General features: G+C 47.8%; 1 protein-coding gene across 1 annotated transcript in view; it reads left to right on the top strand.

Moving 5' to 3' along the window:
• Nucleotides 1–6,674: 6,674 nt before the first annotated feature.
• Nucleotides 6,675–23,683, top strand: part of IBTK (inhibitor of Bruton tyrosine kinase) — a 118,224-nt gene continuing 101,215 nt past the window's right edge. The window contains exons 1-6 of the mRNA XM_044289176.1: nt 6,675–6,830; nt 9,115–9,741; nt 16,539–16,635; nt 17,888–18,012; nt 19,286–19,396; nt 21,821–21,991. Of these exons, the coding sequence (XP_044145111.1) occupies nt 9,421–9,741; nt 16,539–16,635; nt 17,888–18,012; nt 19,286–19,396; nt 21,821–21,991 (825 nt within the window). The 5' untranslated portion in view covers nt 6,675–6,830; nt 9,115–9,420. The remainder of the gene's footprint in view (nt 6,831–9,114; nt 9,742–16,538; nt 16,636–17,887; nt 18,013–19,285; nt 19,397–21,820; nt 21,992–23,683) is intronic.

Here is a 23,683-nt window from a genome sequence, read left to right as displayed (position 1 = left end):
TAAAGATCCATAGTCGCCGAGACAGCTTTAACTTGTTCTTTTGTGCCCTCAGAAGACAATTGACGACAGAACTGCCCACCGGATCACACTGCCGCAAGTGTGAAAGTAGCCGAAGGGAGTACTAGACATTAACAATGCACACAGAGACGGAGATTACACAATTCACTGACCGAATTGGGATGTGGGACAGGCTGGGGTTTCTCATCCTTCTCTCAGTCACTAGATGGCTGCAGTTTCGTAGCAAAAAGCCTGTAATGGCGGATGAGGTCTAGGAAATGAATATTTGTTAGTGAAACTACAATTGGTCGCATCTAACACAGAGGCCACACGTACTGCACAGCTCCCCATCTAACGCACAGCCCCCCATGTAATAACACTGCCCCCATCTACCCTCCAACATATAATGCACAGGCCATCCCTATATACTTCAGAGACCACCAGATTATACTTCACAGACCCCCAATACACTGCACAGACCATCCGATATATATATACTGCGCAGACAAGGCTGTTACTGTTGGTACAGAAGCTGTCACTGACGGTATAGAGGATGTCACTGACGGTATCGAGGCTGTCCATGATGGTATAAAGGCTGTAACTGATGGTATAGAGGCTGTCACTGACGGTATAGAGGCTGTTACTGACGGTATAGAGGCTGTTACTGATGCTATAGAGTCTGTCACTGATGGTATAGAGGCTGTCACTGACGGTATAGAGCCTGTCACTGATGCTATAGAGTCTGTCACTGACGGTATAGAGGCTGTTACTGATGCTATAGAGGCTGTTACTGATGCTATAGAGTCTGTCACTGATGGTATAGAGGCTGTCACTGATGCTATAGAGTCTGTCACTGACGGTATAGAGGCTGTTACTGATGCTATAGAGGCTGTCACTGATGGTATAAAGGCTGTCACTGACGGTATAGAGGCTGTTACTGATGCTATAGAGTCTGTCACTAATGGTATAGAGGCTGTCACTGACGGTATAGAGGCTGTCACTGATGCTATAGAGTCTGTCACTGACGGTATAGAGGCTGTTACTGATGCTATAGAGGCTGTCACTGATGGTATAAAGGCTGTCACTGACAGTATAGAGGCGGTCACTGACGGTATAGAGTCTGTCACTAATGGTATAGAGGCTGTCACTGACGGTATAGAGGCTGTTACTGATGCTATAGAGTCTGTCACTGATGCTATAGAGGCTGTCAATGACGGTATAAAGGCTGTAACTGATGGTATAGAGGCTGTCACTGACGGTATAGAGGCTGTTACTGATGCTATAGAGGCTGTCACTGATGGTATAGAGGCTGTCACTGATGGTATAGAGGCTGTCACTGACAGTATAGAGGCTGTCACTGAAGACATAGAGGCTGTCACTGACAGTATAGAGATTGTCACTGACAGTATAGAGACTGTCACTGACGGTATAGAGGCTGTTACTGATGCTATAGAGTCTGTCACTGATGCTATAGAGGCTGTCAATGACGGTATAAAGGCTGTAACTGATGGTATAGAGGCTGTCACTGACGGTATAGAGGCTGTTACTGATGCTATAGAGGCTGTCACTGATGGTATAGAGGCTGTCACTGATGGTATAGAGGCTGTCACTGACAGTATAGAGGCTGTCACTGAAGACATAGAGGCTGTCACTGACAGTATAGAGATTGTCACTGACAGTATAGAGACTGTCACTGACGGTATAGAGACTGTCACTGATGCTATAGAGGCTGTCACTGATGCTATAAAGGCTGTCACTGACGGTATAGAGGCTGTCACAAATAGTATAGATGCTGTCACTGACGACATAGAGGCTGTCACTGACGGTATAGAGGCTGTCACTGACGGTATAGAGACTGTCACTGATAGTATAGATGCTGTCACTGACGGTATAGAGGCTATTACTGATGCTATAAAGCAGTGGTGGCGAACCTATGGCACGGGTGCCAGAGGCGGCACTCAGAGCCCTCTCTGTGGGCACCCGTTCCTTGGAAAAAGTCTAAGGCATACCAATGTGCCCTAGACATTTCCCGCCAATTATCAGCGCAGGGCGCACTATGAACGGCACGGGCAGCGCACTGAATGTAGGCAGGCTATTATAGCTAAATGATAAAGTACATGGAAGATACTATACTGGACTGTAGTATTCAGGTAAAATTGCCGTGTTGGCATTTTGCGATAAATAAGTGGGTTTTGGGTTGCAGTTTGGGCACTTGATTTCTAAAAGGTTCGCTATCACTGCTATAGAGGCTATCACTGATGGTATAGAGGCTGTCACTGATGGTATAGAGGCTGTCACTGATGCTATAGAGGCTGTCACTGACTGTATAGAGGCTGTTACTGATGACATAGAGGCTGTCACTGACGGTATAGAGGCTGTCACTGACGGTATAGAGGCTGTTACTGATGCTATAGAGTCTGTCACTGATGCTATAGAGGCTGTCACTGACGGTATAGAGGCTGTCACTGATGGTATAAAGGCTGTAACTGATGGTATAGAGGCTGTCACTGACGGTATAGAGGCTGTCACTGACGGTATAGAGGCTGTTACTGATGCTATAGAGTCTGTCACTGATGCTATAGAGGCTGTCACTGACGGTATAGAGGCTGTCACTGATGGTATAAAGGCTGTAACTGATGGTATAGAGGCTGTCACTGACGGTATAGAGGCTGTCACTGACGGTATAGAGGCTGTTACTGATGCTATAGAGGCTGTCACTGATGGTATAGAGGCTGTCACTGAAGACATAGAGGCTATCACTGAAGACATAGATACTGTCACTGACAGTATAGAGATTGTCACTGACAGTACAGATGCTGTCACTGATGCTATAGATGCTGTCACTGACGCTATAGAGGCTGTCACTGATGGTATAGAGGCTGTCACTGATGCTATAGAGGCTGTCACTGATGCTATAGAGGCTGTCACTGACGGTATAGAGGCTGTTACTGATGCTATAGAGGCTGTTACTGATGCTATAGAGGCTGTCACTGATGCTATAGAGGCTGTCACTGATGCTATATAGAGGCTGTCACTGATGGTATAGAGGCTGTTACTGATGGTATAGAAGCTGTCACTGATGGTATAGAGGCTGTCACTGACGGTATAGAGGCTGTCACTGACGACATAGAGACTGTCACTGACGGTATAGAGGCTGTCACTGACGGTATAGAGGCTGTCACTGACGGTATAGAGGCTGTCACTGATGCTACAGAGGCTGTCACTGACGGTATAGAGGCTGTCACTGACGCTATAGAGGCTGTTACTGATGCTATAGAGGCTGCCACTGACGGTATAGAGGCTGTCACTGACGGTATAGAGGCTGTCACTGATGCTATAGAGGCTGTCACTAACGCTATAGAGGCTGTCACTGACGGTATAGAGGCTGTCACTGACGCTATAGAGGCTGTCACTGACGCTATAGAGGCTGTCACTGATGCTATAGAGCAGGGGTGGCCAACCTGTGGCTTTGAGCCACATGCGGCTCTTTGCTTCGTCCGGTGCGGCTCTAGCTGTGGAGCCGGGAAGCAGTCAGGCGGCTTACTCTCCACCCCATGCTCAGATCTCTTTTCCTGATCGGGCACTGTTACTACTTTGCAGCTCCAGCTCACTCTCCACTACCTCCTGATGCTATAGAGGCTCTCACTGACGATAGAGGCTGTCACTAATGCTATAGAGGCTGTCACTGATGGTATAGAGGCTGTCACTGACAATAGAGGCTGTCACTAATGCTATAGAGGCTGTCACTGACGGTATAGAGGCTGTCACTGATGCTATAGAGGCTGTCACTGACGGTATAGAGGCTGTCACTGACGGTATAGAGGCGGTCACTGACGGTATAGAGGCTGTCATTGACAGTATAGAGGCGGTCACTGACAGTATAGAGGCGGTCACTGATGGTATAGAGGCTGTCACTGATGGTATAAAGGCTGTCACTGACGGTATAGAGGCTGTCACTGACGTTATAGAGGCTGTCACTGATGCTACAGAGGCCGACACTGACGGTATAGAGGCTGTCACTGATGCTACAGAGGCCGACACTGACGGTATAGAGGACTGATGGGGCAGAGATTGTAAAGTTGGTAAAATAAGATATCCTTACTTTGTGTCCTGGTAAGCCTTGTAACGTACTGCACTAAGCACTCTCAGAGATCAATCAGCGCAGCTCAGACTAGCTCCACCAAAGTATGACCGTTAGTTTAGTCACGCGATTACAACAGCTCCAGAAATGGGTGACCATTAGTCACGCATGCGCAGTGGCCCATAATTTTTGGCTACCCTCGGCGTGCATGCACATTGGCCCGTAAATCTCACCTACCCCTCGGCGCGTTCACATACAGTACAGAGAACCGTGAAATGTCCCTACGTGCCCAGTCAATGAGGTTGCGGGCCGCGCAGTGGCCTGTAATCTCACCTACCGCCACCCCCCCCGGCACGTTCAGATGCTGCTGTGCGAGTTAACTGTTACATGTCCCTACCTCCCCAGCCAATAGGGTTGCGGGCAGCGCGCATGCGTGGTGGGCCGTAAATCTAACCTACCGCCCCCCCCGGTTCGCTCACATGCTGCTGTTCAAGTTACCTGTTACATGTCCCTACCTCCCCAGCCAATAGGGTTGTGGGCAGCGCGCAGTGCCCCATAAATCTAACCTACCGCCCCCCAGGTGCGCTCACATGCTGCTGTGCGAGTTACCTGTTACATGTCCCTACCTCCCCAGCCAATAGGGTTGTGGGCACCGCGCAGTGCCCCATAAATCTAACCTACTGCCCCCCCCCCCCCGCGCGCGCGTTCAGATGCTGCTGTGCGAGTTACCTGTTACATGTCCCTACCTCCCCAGCCAATAGGGTTGTGGGCAGCGCACCTACCCTCCCTCGGCACGTTCACATGCACTCCCCGTGAAATTTCGCTACCCTAGTGGGTTCTGCGCAGGCGCCAAAACACCTTCTTTTCAGCTACTGAGGTGGCGATCTCGGAGACACACCTCCTTCTCAGCCTTCCGATGCTGCTACGTCACTACCGGAAGTGACGAGGGTAGCAGATTTTCATGGAACACCGGTGTTCCGTTAGATTTCCCTACCCCATGAGATTTCCCTAACTTCCGGCCGCACTGGCGCACAACGACCTGGTAGGGAAATTTCACAGCAGAGTTAGGGTAGGAAAAAAATTACGGGCCAGTGCTTTTTCCCTACCCTAACTGCTGGTGAGGCTCCCAGTGAATGCGCAGTGTCGGCCGGTGTCCAGCTGAGAACATCCACCCGATCACCGTGCCTGCGCCCTGGCCCGTAATTTTTCCCCACCCTAACCGCTGGTGAGGCTCCTGGCGCATGCGCAGTGTCGGCCGGTGTCCAGCTGAGAACATCCATCCGATCACCGTGCCTGCGCCCTGGCCCGTAATTTTTCCCCACCCTAACCGCTGGTGAGGCTCCTGGCGCATGCGCAGTGTCGGCCGGTGTTCTGACAGATTTCTATACTTTGCCAGAATGCTATACCGGAAGCGACACGGGAATCAGCTAGAGGAGGGTGTGTGCGGTGCTGCGCAAGTGCACATCCACTGGATTAGCAAAAAATCATTGCAGCGCCGCGGGAGGACTTCATGCGCATGCACAAAACCGTACGCCGCGCGTGAGCACTTAGGGTTAGGTAGATTTTCCAGCGCAAAATTTTCCATTAGATCTCCTTACCCCTGAGTGCGCACACGCACACAAATCATAAGGAGCAGTTCATCCTTACAGCAGAGCTGAGTGCAGAATATCGAGGTCACCACATAGCAGAGCTGAGTGCGTGATATTACCCCAATATCCAGCACTCAGCTCTGCGGTGTCCCCCAATATCCCGCACTCAGCTCTACTATGTGGTGACCTCGATATTCTGCACTCAGCTCTGCTGTAAGGATGAACTGCTCCTTATGATTTGTGCGCACTTAGGAGTAGGGAGATCTGATGGAAAATTCTGCGCTGGAAAATCTACCTATCCCTAAGTGCGCACGCGCGGTGTATGGTTTCGCGCATGCTGATTCCTGTGCGGCCGCGTCACTTTTGGTATAGCGTTCTGGCAAGGTATAGAAATCTGGCAAAACACCGGCCGACACTGCGCATGCGCCGGGAGCCTCACTAGCGGTTAGGGTAGGGATATATTACGGGCCAGGGCGCAGGCACGGTGATCGGATGGATGTTCTCAGCTGGACACCGGCCGACACTGCGGATGCGCTGTGAGCCTCACCAGCGGTTAGGGTTAGGAAAAAGCATTGGCCCATAATTTTTCCCCTTCCCTAACCGCTGGTGAGGCTGCCAGCGCATGCGCAGTGTCGGCTGGTGGCCAGCTGAGAACGTCCATCCGATCACCGCGCCTGCGCACTGGCCCACCTTTTTTTTTCCTACCCTAACCGCTGGTGGTGAGGCTCCCGGCGCATGCGCAGTGTCGGCCGGTGTTCAGCTTACTGCTGTGAAATAGCCCTACCGCGTCGTTGTGCGCTTGCGCGGCACACCGCCTCACGTCATGTCCGGTGCGGCCGGAAGTGACGAAGGTAGGGAAATCTAACGGAACACCGGTGTCCAGCTAACGGCTGTGAAATTTCCCTACCCGGTCGTTGTGCGCTTGCGCGGCACGGCACGGCACGGCACGGCACGGCTCCTCACGTCATGTACGGTGCGGCCGGAAGTGACGAGGGTAGGGAAATCTCACAGGGTAGGGAAATCTCACGGAACACCGGTGATTTCCTAGTCCTGAGCCTGCCGGCTGCCGTCCTGTGTGTCTGCTCCGTGGCCACGTCATGAAGAACATATTGTGTGTCATGTCCCCGTGTGCCCCCAGCTCTTCAGTCTTCAACTAGCGACCGGTGAGAGGCTGTAGAGCAGGCTGTAGTCCTGCAGAGGGGAGACTGTGCAGGGGCTCGCTCAGCTGCCTGCTGTGGAGAGGTGCTCAGCCCTGGAATCGGCATAGCACATAAGGTCCATCTGACCTGTCACCCGTCAGGGGCTGTGGTGTCGGTAGAGATATGATCTATACTATTAGTGTAGTAAAGGCACAGCTTGTATAATGGGGACATACTTCAATCTACTGCTGTATCAGTCTGAGCCCCCTGTGGGGCTGGATCTGGCAGGTCGGAGCGTTGTCACTTGAGCGGCGGTCAGGCTGGTACTAGGCTGCAGTGAGATGGCCTCCATCAGCTGCTGTCAGTCCTGCACACCGCCATGTGACATGTCAGTCCCTGTTATGTCTGTGTTGTCCATGAAAAACTTGTACTATCCGTATGACCTGCAATCTGTAAGAAAGGACACAGATCCCAGAGCTTATGGATTCTATAGGGTATTGTAGGCCGTAGCAGTCCCTGAGGAGACCTATGCCCCTGGCAAAGTTCATCTCTACTGGTCGTGGAACATCACGTTGACACTGAATATTTATAGTAGACGCTATAGGGCGGATTTAAAGGGAACCTGTCACCGGGATTCTGTGTATAGAGCTGAGGACATGGGTTGCTAGATGGCCACTAGCACATCCGCAATACCCAGTCCCCATAGCTTTGTGTGCTTTTATTGTGTCAAAAAACCGATTTGATACATATGCAAATTAACCTGAGATGAGTCCTGTACGTGAGATGAGTCAGGGACAGGACTCCTCTCAGGTTAATTTGCATATGTATCAAATCGTTTTTTTTTTGACACAATAAAAGCACACAGAGCTATGGGGACTGGGTATTGCGGATGTGCTAGCAGTCATCTAGCAACCCATGTCCTCAGCTCTATACACAAAATCCCGGTGACAGGTTCCCTTTAATAAGGTCTTGTTAGTGTAATGGGAAGATTTGCTCTTGTTCCGTGTACTTGACTTGCACCTCGTTTTGGCTCACAATCACTGACCAAATACTGATATTACGTGAATTCTAAGTGACAATGGGTCCCAGAACTTCGGCATCCCTTACTCCCCTCTCCCTATTGAGTATATATGCGAACTTGACCACGCTAAGTGTGCATATGTTCTCCACAGGGAGAGGGGAGTAAGCGCCAGCCAAACTTTTCTGGCAGCAGCTTATCTCCGTTGAGAACTTAAAGGGGTATTCCCATTATTCGCTAGGATATGTCACCATTGTCTGATAGGTGCGGGTCCCACCTCTGGGACCCGCACCTACGCTGAAAACAGAGCGGGGAGAGTGGTGGCTGGACACCTGGGGTCCAGCCACCACAAACGCTTTCCTCATACATGTGAACCGGAGTGCACTGCGCTTGCGCGGCTACCGCTCCCATTCATTTCTTATGTAGTCCGACGGAAAGAGCAGAGCCAGCGCTGTTTTCGGCAGCCCCATAAAAACAAATGGAGAGCATGCATGGTGTGCTCTCCGGGACTTTGCCAGCTGCCTTTACGAGATAGGTGCGGGTCCCACCTAGGGGTGGGCGATATAAACAATATACGATAATATCGTAATCAATTCAGCCGACGATATAGATTTTAGTTATATCGCCATATCGCGATAGATGACCACGGAGCGGTAGTGAATTGAAGAAGCTTCTCACTAACCGCTCTGTGGCCTCCCGACTCTGCACCGTGCTGCAGGGCCTTGCGTTCAGACATCGTCAGCGCGCTGGCTGACGCTCTGTTTGACGTCAGGTGCCTCCCAGTGCATGCTGGGAAGAAGACGCGGCCCGTCTCCTGCAGACTCCATCAGTCAGCCATGCAGGAAAGGTAAGTAGCAGGGGCCCGAATCTACCGGGGGGTTGGTGGCTATGGCATGGGGCTGATGGCGTTTTGTAATTTGTATACATACAGAAGAAAATAATATATTGTGATATATCGTTATATCGCACGTGCTTCAAATTATATCGTGATATAGATTTTAGGTCATATCGCCCAGCCCTAGTCCCACCTCTGAGACCCACACCTATCAGACAATGGGGACATATCCTAGTGATATGCCCCCATTGTCTCAGATGGGAATACCCCTTTAAGGACATGTTGCAGTGATAATCACGTACTCTCCATTAGATTAGGAAATTTGTTGTTGGCATAAAGTATACCGCTCATGTGCAGAGCCATAATACGGTATAAGTGCAGGTTTGTTAGCAAGTAGTGCTGCATCCGTCTTTTTGCACATACTAACGGTTCACTTTTTGTTTTGTCATGCACAGGGGGACTGCGCAATCATGGAAATTTAAAGGAAGGTGACGTCCTAAAAGAGGGGGGGTGGACCCCTCCCTCTGCCCTATCTGCCTTCTCTCTTGGTGCTGGACTTATGGCAGGAACGTAATAAAAGACTATATCTCAGAGGTCTATTTTTGTACACTCGGGGTTGGGGACAGTATTTGTACGGATATTTATACTTAATGTTACAGTGCCCAAGGGTTTTGGAAACCTTTTGCTGTCCGTCTGAGCCTCACTTTTTGGATTTCATTGGTACATTGTGAAGGATTTCTCGGCATTGACGAGCGCCAAGTATGGATGTGGTATGGCCAGAATGTACGGTACGCTGCCGCTCCCTTCAGCACGCGCTGGATGTCATCTCCGCGGTGACTAGAGGAAGTGAGCAGCAAATCAAGGCCTTCCTCTCTTCTTATTGCTGCAATGCCACCACCTTAAAGGATGATTTTGGGCGCAATGCCGTTCATATTTCGGCGTCCTGTGGTAAGAAAGGTGTCTTGGATTGGCTGGTAGCCAAAGGTGTAGACCTGTCTGCCAAAGACACAGAATCTGGATGGACAGCGTTACACAGAAGCATCTTCTATGGCCATATAGATTGTGCTCTGACACTATTAAAGGTAAGCCTGTTGAAGCAGATGTTTGACCATGTGGTGTGGTAATGTCACGGTTGCAACGTGGCCATGCAGCGGTCATGCACTCCTCAGTGGGCTCTAATTAATTAAAGACTGCAATGTTTAGTTGGTCTGCATTGTTAATGGACGTGCAGCATTGAATGTGCTGTGCTTCCGTTAACAATGCAGACTGACTAAACAGTGCAGTGTTTAATTGGAGACCACTGTCACCTGTTCGGCTGCGGCACAACAGTACCATGGGATCATACCCTTGAAGGGGTATTCCAGGCAAAAACATTTCTGGCCTATTTCTTTAATGGATCTGCTTACTGTAACACCCAGTGGTTGCCAGAATGCCTGTTTGTTTTCCTCAACTCCGTAGACCAGGTATGGCCAACCTGTGGCTCTCCAGCTGTTGTAAAACTACAACTCCCACCATGCCCTTCTGAAGGCTGATAGCTGTAGGAAGACTGGACATACTGGGAGTTGTAGTTCTGCAACAGCTGGAGAACCGCAGGTTGGCCATCCCTGCCGTAGACCGTCGGGTAACAACCTTTAACACTCCAGCTGCTGTGAGGGAGTGCTGAAGGTTGTTGATCTCTGCCAGTGACTAAATTGGAGTGGCAGTACATGTTGGACCACTGCTTCATTCAAGCAGGGGCAGGGACTGATGGCCCCTGTTCTTAGTAATCCCTGGCTGTCCCAGCAACCCCCTCCACTGATCTTATATTTCTAGGTGATGAATGTTGGCCTGTCCAGCTTTGGGTATATTTTTTTTTTTTATCACCTATTGAAAAACTCATTCTTGCCTGCTTCCTGCTGCTGTCTTCAGTGATCCTTCCAGTCCCCATCCTGTAAACGTCAAGACCACGTGGTCATGTGCACTGCTGCAGCCCATTACTGGCTTCAGCAGTCAAGTCTCCCTAAGCATGTCACTGCTGGGACGTATGCCGCTTGGGATCACGTCACCACTGCAGCTGCGCCCTTGACCCTGTTTGTCCTGAAGTTTACAGAATGAGGACCGGAAGACCAGTGAAGAGGCAGGGAGCCGGAATGGAGTGGTAGGGAGAAGGCAGGTATAAGTTTTTCAACGGGCGCAACGCTGTGCAGGAGTTTGTTAAAAAGTCTCTAAATCTGGACAACCCCTTTAAGGCCTCCTGCACACGAACACCGTCCGTGGGGCAGCCGCAGCGGATCGCCGATGCATTCACTTTAATGGGTCTGCGATCCGGCCGTTCCTCAAAAAGATAGGACATGTTTATCTTTTTGCAGAACGGAAGTACGGGACAAAACCCCACGGAAGCACTCCGTAGTGCTCCCATAGGGTTCCGTTTCGTGCTTCCCTCCCGCAACATTCCACATCTCCAGATTTGCGGACCCATTGAAGTTAATGGGTCCGCATCCGTGATGCAGAATGCCCACGGAACAGTACCCGTGTATTGCGAATCCGCAAATGCGGTCCGCAATACGGCAACGGGGCGCACACGTTCATGTGCAGGAGGCCTAAGAGGGATGTATGTATTTACTGCAATAAGCAATAGCTATTCATTTTCATTTGTTCACATGCACCAGATTAGCTTGCAACTGAAAATCGCTTTCATTCATCTGAATGTCTGCAAACCCCGTTCAGATGAATGGGACTACGCAGAAATGTCTGCCCTGTGTGGCTGCACCCTTCTGTAAAATCCATGTGTGCCTCAGTGTAAATCCATGTGCCATACCTTTGTAAACAGTTTATCCACCTCTGAATTTAATTCCGTGACGTTTTATTCTCCTGTTGGATTCCTGCTACCAGAGAGCAGTGCATTGTGGGCCATCACCGTGATGTCTGCTGGATGCTGGTAAACTGCATACAGATTGCAAGAACCAGCAGAATTTCTGCTTCCTATTTATTTATTTTTTCTATAAAATAGTTGTAAAGGGGTTGTCCGTATGAGGTACTGAACCTATTAAAATAAGAAAAATAGCTTGCCGTAAGCTCACTATTTCCAAACTCCTCCATCCCAGCGCCATCTCAGATCCTCCCCATGGCTGCAGAAATGATGACATGTTTTTGGCAGCAGCTATGACGTGCCAATGTACTGCATGCGACTGCTGCAGCAAGTCACTTGCCTCAGCTGTATATAGCTCAAGACTGCTCAGGCCAGTGATTGGCTGCAGCGGTCATGCGCAGTATATAGGCACGTCACCACTGTAGTCATGAATGCAAATCCTGGCGGAGAGGATTGAAATGGCAGTGCTGGAACAGAGAGGAGGGTCCAGAACCGTGAGTGTAAATCTTCTTGGTTTTGGTAAGTTTGCATTGGTGCCTTTAAAACTAAAATTAACACTGACAACCCCTTTACCCCTTCACTACGTTTGACATACTATTACTTCATAACGGGAAATGACTTCCCGCAAATTGTCTTACTGATCAGACGGGCACATGAGCCACGCGCACCCGATCAGTGCAGGGGCCCGGCTGGGACAGTTGGGCACCTGCTGTATCCGCCGGCATTGCTAGCAGTTTCAATGCAGTACAATACAGTATGTATTGTTACTGTATTGGAATAGGGATCAGACACCCAAAAGTCGAAGTTTCATAGTGGGAGAAAAATAAGAGGTGGAAAAAAGTAAAAAAAAAAAAATAAGTTTACATAAAAAAGTGCTCCTTTCCCCTTATCAAGCCATTTTTAATTATAAGAAAAACAACAACAAAAAACATTAGGTATCGCTGCGTCCGTAACAACCGGCTCTATAAAATTATCATATGATCTATCCAGTCAGGGGAATCCTGTATAAAAAAAACAACAAATAATAAAAATTTACAACTGTACAAAACAGCCATTTTTTGGGGGTCACCTTGCCTCACATAAAGTGTAATATCGAGCGATCAGAAAAATCATTTATACAGAAAATGGTACCAATAATAACATCAACTCTACCCGCCAGACTCTTCACACAATACCATCGTCAGAAAAATTTAAAATACAGCTTTCTGAAAATGGCAACGAAAAAACATGATTGGTAAAATGTAAAAAAAACTTTATAAAATTGGTATCTGTGTAACTGTACTGACCAGCAGAATAAAGATAACGTGTCATTCTTCCCACACGATGTTTGCCGCAATAACAAAAAACTAAAAGCAACAGCTTTCTCTTTATCCTGCTTCCCAAAAAGCTAAATAAAAAGCAATCAAAAAGTCGTATGTACCCCAAAATAGAACCAATGGTGATGGCAACTCATCCCGCAAATAAGCCTTCAGACAGCTCCATTGAGAGAAAAATAAACGTATGGCTCTCGGAGAATGGCTGTACCCCAAAGGATGTTGAAAAGCAACATGGTGCCCATAAATCTTCACTGCAAAAGCCAAAGTGGTCTTTCCCTTTTAAACCCTCTAGTGTACCAAAACAGCAGGGTCCTTCCACATGTATGGCATTTCCGTACCCAATTGAACCCGCCTAACCATTTGCAGGGCCTGGTGTGTCTTAATCTGTTGGATACACATAACGTACCGGTACGTCATGTGTATTTCCGATCACCGGCGGGTGGTGATCGGAACGGGGTGCCTGCTGAAATCAATCAGCAGGCACCCTGGGTCAATGCCGAGGGGGGCGATCTCTGTGGATTAACCCCTTCTATGCTGCTGACCGCGGCATAGAAGGGGTTTGTGTTTACGTGAGCCCATCAAGTCCTTGAGCTGCTGTGGTGGGGACTCGATGTCTCAGAAGGCAGCCTGATGCCTTGCAGGGCAACGGGACCTGCCTTCTACGGGAGCTGAGGAGATCCAGCCTCAGGTTGGGTCTCCTAGGCAACCTGTTAGTGTATTAGAAATACAAAAGAAAAACCTAGGGTGTCCCAGGGGAGAGTGAGCAGGACAGTGTCCACACAATGCACTCCAAAGGACACACCTAAAATGTGACTCTGCAAAAGCTCCCGAGTTAGACAATAGAAATAAAGAAAATAGGAGCTCATAATGCCAAAAATATAATACATTTTATTAAAGCATGATTAAAATGACATACTGTAAATAGATAAATCAAAGGGTATGATGCCATAAACATGATAAATCAGGAGCGGGGGACAAAAAAAGCAAAAAAGCGCCACCCTGGGAAGACAACACACGGGTATAAATGGTGTGTACATACAGCATGGGAAAAAAAAAGTACTGAATGGAAAATCTGAACCCATGCAAAAATGGAGTGGATGGGGTCACCTGGTGAGATTCCCGTCAGCACATATACCTCCAATGGGCAATAAACGGTATGCAGAGAATATTAGTAGTAATAACAGTAATGCAGACCAGTCAGTAAAGACCAAGTAAATAAGTGACAAGGCCAAATAGCTCACGGAGGATAGTGGAGAGCAGGAACTCACCGAAGACGGACCGTGTGTAAAGAGACTCAGGGTGGCACTACCCCAACGCGCGTTTCGGCACAAGATGCGTAAATCATCACAATGTACCTCAAATGTACCTGGTGCTGTTATACATTGTTGTATGTCCAGCCAGAACAATAGGGCCACATGTAGGGTGTTTATAAAACCAGGAAGCCCGGCATAATAATAAGACAAATTACATTTGTCTTACAAAGTGATGCCAACATAAAGTAGACATATGGGGAATATAAAGTAACTATTTTGTAAGGTATCGCTATCAATCTTAAAAGCAGAAAAATTCTAATTGTGAAAATTGCTTTATATATTTTTTTTTTATAAATAAAGGTGAAACACTTTGTACTTCATGACAGTGGTACATTTTAGTCAGTGTGTCACAAGAAAACCATCTAAGGGTCCATTCGCACGTCCGCTAGATGGGTCTGCATCCGTTCTGCAATTTTGTGGAACGGGTACAGACCCATTAATTTTCAATGGGGCTGGAATGTGCTGTCTGCATTTGCGGATCCGCACCTCGGCATCCGTGCTTCCGTTTCCGCCCAAAAATAGAACATGTCCTATTCTGCCGGCGATCTGCGGTCCGCAAATTGCGGAATGCACATTGCCAGTGTCCGTGTTTTGCGGATCCGCAGAGCACTTACAGACGTGTGAATGGACCCTTTAGAATGGCTTTTAAATGTATTACCATTACCACATAAAGTGACATATGTCACTGGTCTAGTCAGGAAGGTGAAAACTGGCCCGGGGCAGTAGGGTTAATATGAAATTAGTACTCTCTTATGTAGATTTTAGCACCAACATGTTGTTCACCTTTATAAGAAATTATTTGCTATATCAACTCACCTTGTGGCTCTGTTCAGACCTTTTACCTTGCTTTTGGCATATACGTATGAAAATGCTTCTGATGTACACTCATCTTGGGCCTAGAGATGAGCAAATTTCTTGAAATGTGTTTCTTAGGCGTTTAGGATGAATCTGTCACAAAATGCGATTTAAGTCCGACTCTGTGCTGTCAGATTTGTTATGCTTTTTAAAATTGAATACTGCTGTTGACGCACTAAAATGCATTTCCAAGTAGAAGAAAAATTGCAGCAGGTTTTTGGGAAACGGAAAAGGTACAGGACGTCTGCTGGTGCGACAAAAATGTACACTGCTATTGATGCACTAAAATACGTTTATTTGTGCACTTATAAATGCTAGACAAATTGCAGCAGGTCTTGCGAAACAGCAAAAGGCAATTTGATGCTCCTGGGTGCGACACAAATATACACTACTATGCTGTGGGTGACGCACTAACATACACTTGTTGCACATTTATAAACGTAGATTCTTTGCAGCAGGTTTTTGGAAAGAAAAAGGTGCAGTTGCGTGGCTGTGTAGTGAAACATATTCTGCTGGTCATGCTGGGAAATATGCCTTATGAACTGTAAAAACTTTGCAACAGGTTTTTGGATTAAAAAAGACTGGCTCATAAATGTAAAGAGAGTACCGCCTAGTTAAAAGCTCATGTCTTGTGCAGTGAACACATGACGTCAGCAGCTTCTGCCCTGGCTACAGACAGCTAGGCCCTGATTTATCAAGGCTGGCGCGTGCTAACCTGGCTTTGATGGGGCCTGCGCTGGCGGACAAGGTGCAGGCTTCATCATATATTAAATGGCTCCTTTTGCTCTCTGTGTGCCAGCGTGAAATCTACTGCAGCTCTGAGCAGCCGTAGATTTCATTCATTATTTGTGGCAGTTTCTGGTGTAAATAATGATGACTGAGCTGCCCTGCCCTCGTCTAGTTGTGGCGAGGGTGGTGTGACATGTATATTGCGACTAGAAAATTGAAAAGTCAGGAATCCTGTGGACTTGCAACTTTTCTACAACAAAAGATAGTGTAGGGCCAATAATAAATCAGGGCCTTATCCTGTCCCTAGTGGTAAAACCTGGCTTTCTACTTAGATTTAATTAGGTAGATTGATTTACTGTCCTTTTTACAATCCCTAAACTACAGAGAGATAACAAAAGCAGATCCTGAATTGTTATTTCATAGGGAATAGTATTCACTACAACACACTTGTCTGGAGAGGTGATAGGCCACATCTGTAATCAAAGTACATAGTCATTTCCCTATTTCACAGCTGTTGTATGCTGTCATCTTTCTCTTCTAAAAGATTACATACATGCTGTTTTATTTCATACTTCCTGTGGTCAGCTAGTTATATATTGGGCAGACCATGGCCCATGCCGATCAGCTGAACGTCTTTACCACGTGTGCAGTAGTTCATGCCCATTGATTACATAGTTCCCAGTGCCCGCTGACCTAGAGAAGAATGGCTGAGGAGATATTTACACCTTTTCATGTTCCTTGGGTAACCTCTTCAGCCTGTATTGCTGTATGCCCCAGTGAGAATCGCTAATTCATATTCTGTGTATTTTGTCTTCAAGCATGGCAGTAATCTCCACACCCAAGATAAAGATGGATTCACTGCCCTGGACCTTGTCATGAAGGACCGTCCTTCTCATATCGTTTTCCAAGCTAGTGGTAAGAACATAGATCTTTCTCTCTTCAGAACTTTGACAGCTTTGGTAGCACTGACATGTCTCCGTGACCTATGTTACCAAATTGTGATGTGCTGGTTGTGTTAATTGTATATAATCAGTCCTGACTTGCTGCTGTTGTGACGGTGAGCAGGTAAACCATGACGAGAAGGCAGCGCTGGCACGGCGCGCGCCTTCTCTACAACCAGCTTGATTGGTGGGGGTGTCGGATCACCGCCGATCTGATATTGATGACCTATCCTGAGGACAATGGGGACAAAACGTAACTGAACAGAACGGAATGCTCCAAAAAGTATTCTGTTCTGTTTGTTTGCATTCCCATACCAGAGAGCATACCGCAGCAGGCTGCGGTTTTCTTTTCGTCCAGGGATGCGGAGTAAGGCTAGTTTCACCCTAGCGTTCGGCTGTCCGCTCGTGAGCTCCGTTTGAAGGGGCTCACGAGCGGACCCGAACGCTTCCGTCCAGCCCTGATGCAGTCTGAATGGATGCGGATCCGCTCAGAATGCATCAGTCTGGCGGCGTTCAGCCTCCGCTCCGCAGGCGGACACCTGAACGCTGCTTGCAGTGTTCGGGTGTCCGCCTGGCCGTGCGGAGGCGTGCGGATCCGTCCAGACTTACAATGTAAGTCAATGTGGACGGATCCGTTTGAAGATGCCACAATATGGCTCAATCTTCAAACTGATCCGTCCCCCATTGACTTTCAATGTAAAAGTCTGGACGGATCCGCTCAGGCTATTTTTACACTTAGCTTTTTTTTGCCAATATAATGCAGACGGATCCGTACTGAACAGAGCCTCCGTCTGCATTATTATGATCGGATCCGTTCAGAACGGATCCGATCAAACGCTAGTGTGAAAGTAGCCTAAAACGTTTAACTCTGACACAATAGAAACAAGAAAACAAAAAAAACTATTCACCTCATCCACTTGAATGTGAGGGAGCATGTCCTGGCACTCCCATTGTTGTCACGTCACATGGCTGCGTCAGGTCGTGCTCCCTCCATTGCAAAGCGAGTATTCCGTCTTTTTCAAGTGGATAAGGTATTTTTTATTTTAACCCCTCAAAGGCATTGCCGGAGATGTGCCTACAGTAGGATGAAGCCTGCGTAAAACACCAGTCTTTGATAAATCTCCCCCATGAGGCCAGAAGGCATAGCCCGGATTCATACCTTGCCTAAAACAAGTTCTGCAGTCTATAGAATATCTGTATTATATACTTTGTTTCCATTTTTTCAGATCTGACAGAATTATACACCTGGGGAAATAATGTTAATTTTACCTTAGGGCACGGCAACCAACAAAGCAAACATCACCCTGAACTGGTTGATATGTTTCCTCGCTGTGGCATATATATCAAACAGGTAAAATTGGTGCTCAAAATAGTGTTTGAAGGGTTTCTCCCATGATTGATGTAAAGAACGAAAATCTGACATACAGTCTTTCTAACAATGCCCTGTCCCTCACATGGATCCAGAGGCCTGATCATTCATTGCTCCAATTGCTCTGGCAGCTCTGGGTGCGTGTCATTTATTGGGGTGGGGTTCTTTTCTCTACCTGCAAGGCTGCATTCACAGCTACAGTATGTACGATCCACAAAATGCGGTCTGTGTGGCGGACACATTTCCTGGACCGATGCTGAACTCGGTGCATCTATGATACTGTGAGTTTCAGCCCCACGCAGGTCTACTGCCACAGACAATAGGGCCACAGTAGGGCGGTCACTCTAATGCAATGAGTTTGGCTCACATGAGCCGTGGTCAGTCCAGGAAATGTGGCCATCACATGGACTGCATTTCACGGCCATGTGAATGCAGCCTGTCACAGCTTCTAACAGTAGCTAAGGATGGAGCGGAGCATGTGTGACCTTACTCATCCAGCTCAGTAATGGATGCGCGCATTACTATACGGATGAATCACTAGGGGCGGCATTACAATAAATGTCAAGAGAATATCTCACAACTGGAGCATTTTTCTAAGGGAAAGTAAATGATTAAACTAGTTTTTCATGCACAATTATAGTATATTAAAATAACGGTTGGTAGAGGCGCAACCTCTTTAGGGCTCTGTTCACATCTGTGCAGATTCTGTTATGTTTGATGGGAAAAATAGCCCTAAATTCAGCGCTAGTGTTCCCCTCAGAAGGAGGGATAGCTCAGTGGCACCCCATCATATGCCAGGGTCTGCTGGATGCCATCACTTCTTGTTCCTTTTTGTAATACATTTGGATGTGACCCTTCTTTTCTCCAAGTCTACTGGTGAAAGTACAAATGGTAAAAAAAACATAGCGGGTCACTGTGGTACGCCAGTTTTGGGGCGTAAATTTTTTTTAGAAGTGGAGACAAAAGTAAGTCAGGATTTCTGATTAGAACACCTTTATGTCTCATATATGACGTGCAACGATTTAAAAAGTTGCACAGAAGTTTCATCTTCATGCCAGACAATCGCTGGTGTACTTTTACAGACCTAATACTTTGCACTTGCGCCAAATATATTATTACTGCGCGCCAGTTTATAAAGTTGACGCAGCCACACAAAGCGAAGACGGACTTAAAACTGACACCAAAAGCACTGCAAATAATACATCCCCCCCCCCCCCCCATGATGTTTCATTTTATTTAATTTCTTTTAATATAGATGGTACTGTGTAAATTTCACTCGGTCTTCCTGTCTCAGAAAGGGCAGGTTTACACCTGTGGTCATGGTCAAGGGGGTCGGCTTGGTCATGGAGATGAACTTACATGTCTGGTAAGTTCTAAGCATTAACATTCTACATAACATTTTGTTCTGTATAACTGTCAATTATGATGACATATTTGATGCACTTTAAGTGACTGGGTTCACCCTGTGTTTAGCCCTCCATTGGACTTTGTCAGGAATATACCCAAAATGGAATTTGGGTGTATACTACAGTGGGTTCATTCACTTCAACATGGCAAAGAACAGCATACTCTACCACTCCAGCAAACTGCAAGCGGGTCAAGTGGACACCAGAGAGCCGTTGACTCTATTTGCCTCATTGAAATGAATAGATCAGTTGTGGTAAATGTTTGAATATAGTTTTCAGGTAGTCAAGCATTTACCCCTGATAGACACCCCTGTGGGGCAGTAAGTGGGCTGTTAACCCCTTAGTGACCACCCATATGCCTTTTTAAGGGGCCTTAGGCTGGGCCGCCGTCTAAGCCGTGCAGCGGGGAGCTGGAACCCAGCTCTCACATGAGCCGCGGCCCTGCTCTAACAGCCCAGACCGGCAGGAGTGCCGATCCGGGCTGTTTAACACTTTACATGGCGCAGGCAACGGCACCGGCCGCATGTAAAGTGCTGACAGAGGGAGCGGACCCTCTCTGTCTCGCATCGCCACCCTGCAAATGTGAACGCGGGGTGCCGATATGTGTAAAGGCTGCCTGGGGTATGATGTAGGCCCCAGACCAGCCTTGAGTAATTTCCAGCAGGCTGCGTCGAATAACATTGCCATTAAAATGCAATGCACTATAGAGATATTGCATTTTAAAGGCAATCAAAAAGCTGTCTAAGTGGTAAAAAAAAAAGTAAAAAAATATATAAAAATGTATTCAATTTAAAAAATTATGCTTTTTTTTTTTCCATTGAAAATACGCTTTTCAATGAAAAAAAGAGCAAAAATAATCCTTCCCCATATGTTTGGTATTGCCGCGTCCGTAATGACTCAGACTACACCGAATTATTCCCTTCGGTGAACGGCGTAAAAAAAAAAAAAAAAAAAAAAAATTGAAAAAAAAAAGGCTGAATTGCTAATTTATTCTTAGTTGCCACCGAAAAGACGTAATAACAACCGATCAAAAAGCGCCATTTACTCGAAAATTACACCAATGAAAAATACAAGTCGTCCCCCAAAAATCAAGCCCTCACACAACTCCATATAAAGACAAATAAAAAAGTTGTGTCTTGTGAAGTGTCAATGCAAAAATATTTTTTTCTTGAAACAAATAAAATAAAAAAGGGGCGGTTTTATTGCAAAAAAGTGGTAAAACGTCAAAAAAACTATATGTATTTGGTATCACTGTAATCATACTGACCCAGATAAGGCTACTTTCACACTAGCGTTCATGGGTCCGTTCGTGAGCTCCGTTTGAAGGAGCTCACGAGCGGACCCAAACGCCTCCGTCCAGCCCTGATGCAGTCTAAATGGAGCGGATCCGCTCAGACTGCATCAGTCTGGCGGCGTTCAGCCTCCGCTCCGCTCGCCTCCGCACGGACAGGCGGACGCAGCGTTCAGCTGTCCGCCTGGCCGTGCGGAGGCGAGCGGATCCGTTCAGACTTACAATGTAAGTCAATGGGAACGGATTCGCTTGAAGATGTCACCCTATGGCTCAATCTTCAAGCGGATCCGTCCCCCATTGACTTTACATTGAAAGTCTGAACGGATCCGCTCAGGCTGCTTTCACACTTAGAATTTTTTCTAAGTTATTAATGCAGACGGATCCGTACTGAACGGAGCCTCCGTTCAGAACGGATCCGATCAAGCGCAAGTGTGAAAGTAGCCTAATAAAGATAGTTATTTATACCGAAAAATGAACGCTGTAAAATTTATAACGTAAAAATTCAGTGTTGCTGGTTTTTCCCATCCCCCTCCCAGAAAGTTAATAAAAGTTAATCAGAAAGTTATGTGCACCCCAAAATGGCACCATTTAAAAACTACAACTTGTCCCGCAAAAAGCAATCCCTCAAAGCTATATAGATTGAAAAATAAAAAGTTATAGTTCTTGGAACGCGACAATGAAAAAAGGAAGAAAAACGCTTGGTCAGTAAGGCCTAAAACAGGCTGGTCACTAAGGGGTTAAACCATTTTAGGCCTTATTCACCCAACCACTGTTTTGTCAGTGGTTTTGAGCCAAAACCAGAGTCTAAACCACAGAACAGGAGCAAATCTTTCCATTGTACCTCTGTCTGTCTGTAGGCTGACAATTACTGATGGAAACCTCAGACCATTCATTGACGCTGTGAGTGAGGCCTCGCTCGTGGTTGAGTTTACCTGTGGGTTTGTATATAGCTTGCCTAGTCACTGTTACAGAAAGGGCATATTGGTGTAGGAGTAGCGTTCTCCTCCAGGAAACTTCCATCCAGACATGGGTCATCATAAAGAGAGCAGTGCTAAGTTACACTTCATTATATATAATTTTGTTTATTTTATAGGTTCCAAGATTGGTGGAAGGTTTGGCCACCCATTCATGCAGTCAAGTGGCTGCGGCCAAAGACCATACGGTGGTACTAACAGAAGATGGAAATGTCTACACTTTTGGCTTAAACACATTTCATCAGCTAGGCATCCTCCTTCCTCTTTCAAACTGTAATGTTCCAAGACAGGTATTCCTACAGCGTTGTATATAATTACTACTTTTAACCCCTTTCAGCACTGTCCTGTAACAGTATATAATGGTGGGAAGGTAGTTCCCGCAAGCTACCGTACGCTTACAGTACATTGATGGCGCAGCCTTGGCAGTTGTAACCATGCTGTCATGTTAAATAGCAGGGACCTTGCATTAAAGAGGACCTTTCACCACTCCTGACATGCATTTTGATAGCTTCATGCATTCCCCATGTAATAACAATTTCTCGCCCATTTTCCTTGGGGGACACAGACCTTGGGTATAGCTCAGCTCCCTAGGAGGCGTGACACTAAGTAAAACTGTTAAGCCCCTCCTCCATCAGCTATACCCTCAGCCTGGAGATAGAGGCTACCAGTTTTAGCTTGGTGTCCAAGGAGGCAAGACACTCCCTGCTACTGCAGGGCTGTTTTCTCCTTGATATTTTATTTTTCTACTTTTGATATTTACTTTTTCCTAGGGATACCAGAGACGCATGGACCTCTCTGCTCTCCCGGGGTTGAGCTGCGCCAGTGCCAACTTATCTGCACTGCTGCCTCCCCCACAGAAGCAATAGGAGGATCTGGGCAGCAATGGCTCCCCTACATCCCGCCAGCTAGGGGGTCGCCCGCACGCAAAGCCCCTCTCCCAGCTTCCTGCCACTGCGGTGCCAGTGGCTGAAGGGGCGACCCTGCTGGAAGGAACTGAGGGTGAAGACGTCGTTCGGTGAGATGGCTATTCCAGCCCATACCCCGTCCCTATTTGCAGCGCCAGCTCCCCTCAGGTTATCCTCAGCAGGGGGGCCGCCTTCCTCCACGCAGTTCCCCCCACGCTGCTTTCTTCAGCCCGGCATTCTCTCTCCCTCTCTCCCTTCCCGCCGCCGCCCGCTCCGTTCCGATCGGGGGGGCGGGGCTTATGCCCGACATGGGCAGATCGCGGCGGAGCTCGTTTCTCGGCGGAGCAGGGGACTTGGTGGCAGAAGGTCACCCACCTGGGCAAATCGCCGCACTCTAGGGGCCTGCGGCCCTTTTATTTTCTGGCATCTGGCTTCTTCTTAGCCCTGAGAGCATTTTCGGCAGCAGGGGGCGTGGCTTACACGCGCGCGTCATGTTGGGGGCGGAGCAAGCGCTGGAGGGGGCGGAGCTTGTTTTCCCGCGATTCTGCTGAGATTTCCCGCGCTTCCTCACTCCTGACAGGAAGCTGAGACACGGTGGGGGACTCTAAACTCCTGTGTACATCGCTCGGCTTCTGTGGGCGCTATCTGCTGGCTCACTGCTGTTGCTGCTCTCTGCTGCTGCTGATCTGCTCCATCTCTACTCCTGACGTTCTTCTGTGGCACTGGTAGGACAGTTAACCCTCTCCTAACCCTCCTGGTCATAGCTGCTATAACCCTTTGTGGTCTCTATATTAGAGTACAACCACCTTTCAGCATGTCAGATCCCACGGGTGCCCCCAAACCCTGGTACCATGCCTGTACCGCCTGTAAGGAACTTTTTCCGCGTGGGCAATCTGAGCCGCATTGCCTTGCATGGCAGGGCCCGCTTCCCGCTGCGACCCCCGGTGCCTCTGAACCCCCTGACTGGGCTAGGTCTCTGTCTCAGGCAGTGGAAAGCCTTACACACGTAGTGGGCCATCTCGTGGATAGACCGCCTCTCCCGCAGGCTGCCACAATCCCTGTCGCACCCGCTGGGAC

This window comes from Bufo gargarizans, chromosome 4, assembly GCF_014858855.1.
Source record: "Bufo gargarizans isolate SCDJY-AF-19 chromosome 4, ASM1485885v1, whole genome shotgun sequence".
NCBI lineage: Eukaryota > Metazoa > Chordata > Amphibia > Anura > Bufonidae > Bufo > Bufo gargarizans.
This window is presented reverse-complemented; position numbering and strand designations above follow the sequence as displayed.